Source organism: Carlito syrichta, unplaced genomic scaffold (genome assembly GCF_000164805.1).
Source record: "Carlito syrichta isolate Samal-C Ts95f unplaced genomic scaffold, Tarsius_syrichta-2.0.1 Scaffold153780, whole genome shotgun sequence".
NCBI lineage: Eukaryota > Metazoa > Chordata > Mammalia > Primates > Tarsiidae > Carlito > Carlito syrichta.
The window spans coordinates 4,179-4,645 of NW_007097876.1; the positions used below are offsets into that span (position 1 = coordinate 4,179).

General features: G+C 71.7%; 1 protein-coding gene across 1 annotated transcript in view; it reads left to right on the plus strand.

Annotated features, from left to right (window-relative positions):
• The window catches only part of LOC103252206 (NMDA receptor synaptonuclear signaling and neuronal migration factor-like), a gene marked incomplete at both ends in the record, with an annotated part of 4,409 nt that extends 4,155 nt beyond the window's left edge, over window positions 1–254 (plus strand). Inside the window, 1 exon segment of the mRNA XM_021708987.1 lies at window positions 51–254. Within this exon segment, the coding sequence (XP_021564662.1) occupies window positions 51–254 (204 nt within the window).
• Window positions 255–467: the final 213 nt, after the last annotated feature.

Genomic DNA, 467 nt, shown 5'->3' on the forward strand with positions numbered 1-467 from the left:
GGCCCGCCGCTCCACGCCCTGCTGGGTAATGCGGGTCTCGCTGTCTGCAGCGTTCGCTGAGCGGCGCGAGCGGAGCTTCAGCCGGTCCTGGAGCGACCCCACCCCCATGAAAGCCGACACCTCCCACGACTCCCGAGACAGTAGGTCCCCCGCCCGGCCCGACCAGGCCTTCCCAGGCCGCCAGACCCCAGCTGTGGTCCCGTCCCCGGCCGCCGGGCTTCTGCGCTCTGGCTCCGGGCCTCGGCTTACCTGTTGTGAGGAGGGGGTGCTGGGGTGTCTCCATCTCGAAGGAGGGCTGACTGACGCCGGCCGCAGGGCTGGGCCCGGATCGCCCGCAGGCCCCTCTGTTCCTGGGCCCGGATCGCCCGCAGGCCCCTCTGTTCCTGGCACCCTGGGCTGCCCTGACCCTTGCATACGATCCTCCGGGCTCTCACCAGGGTCTCCCCCTCCCCTCACGGCTGCTTCCT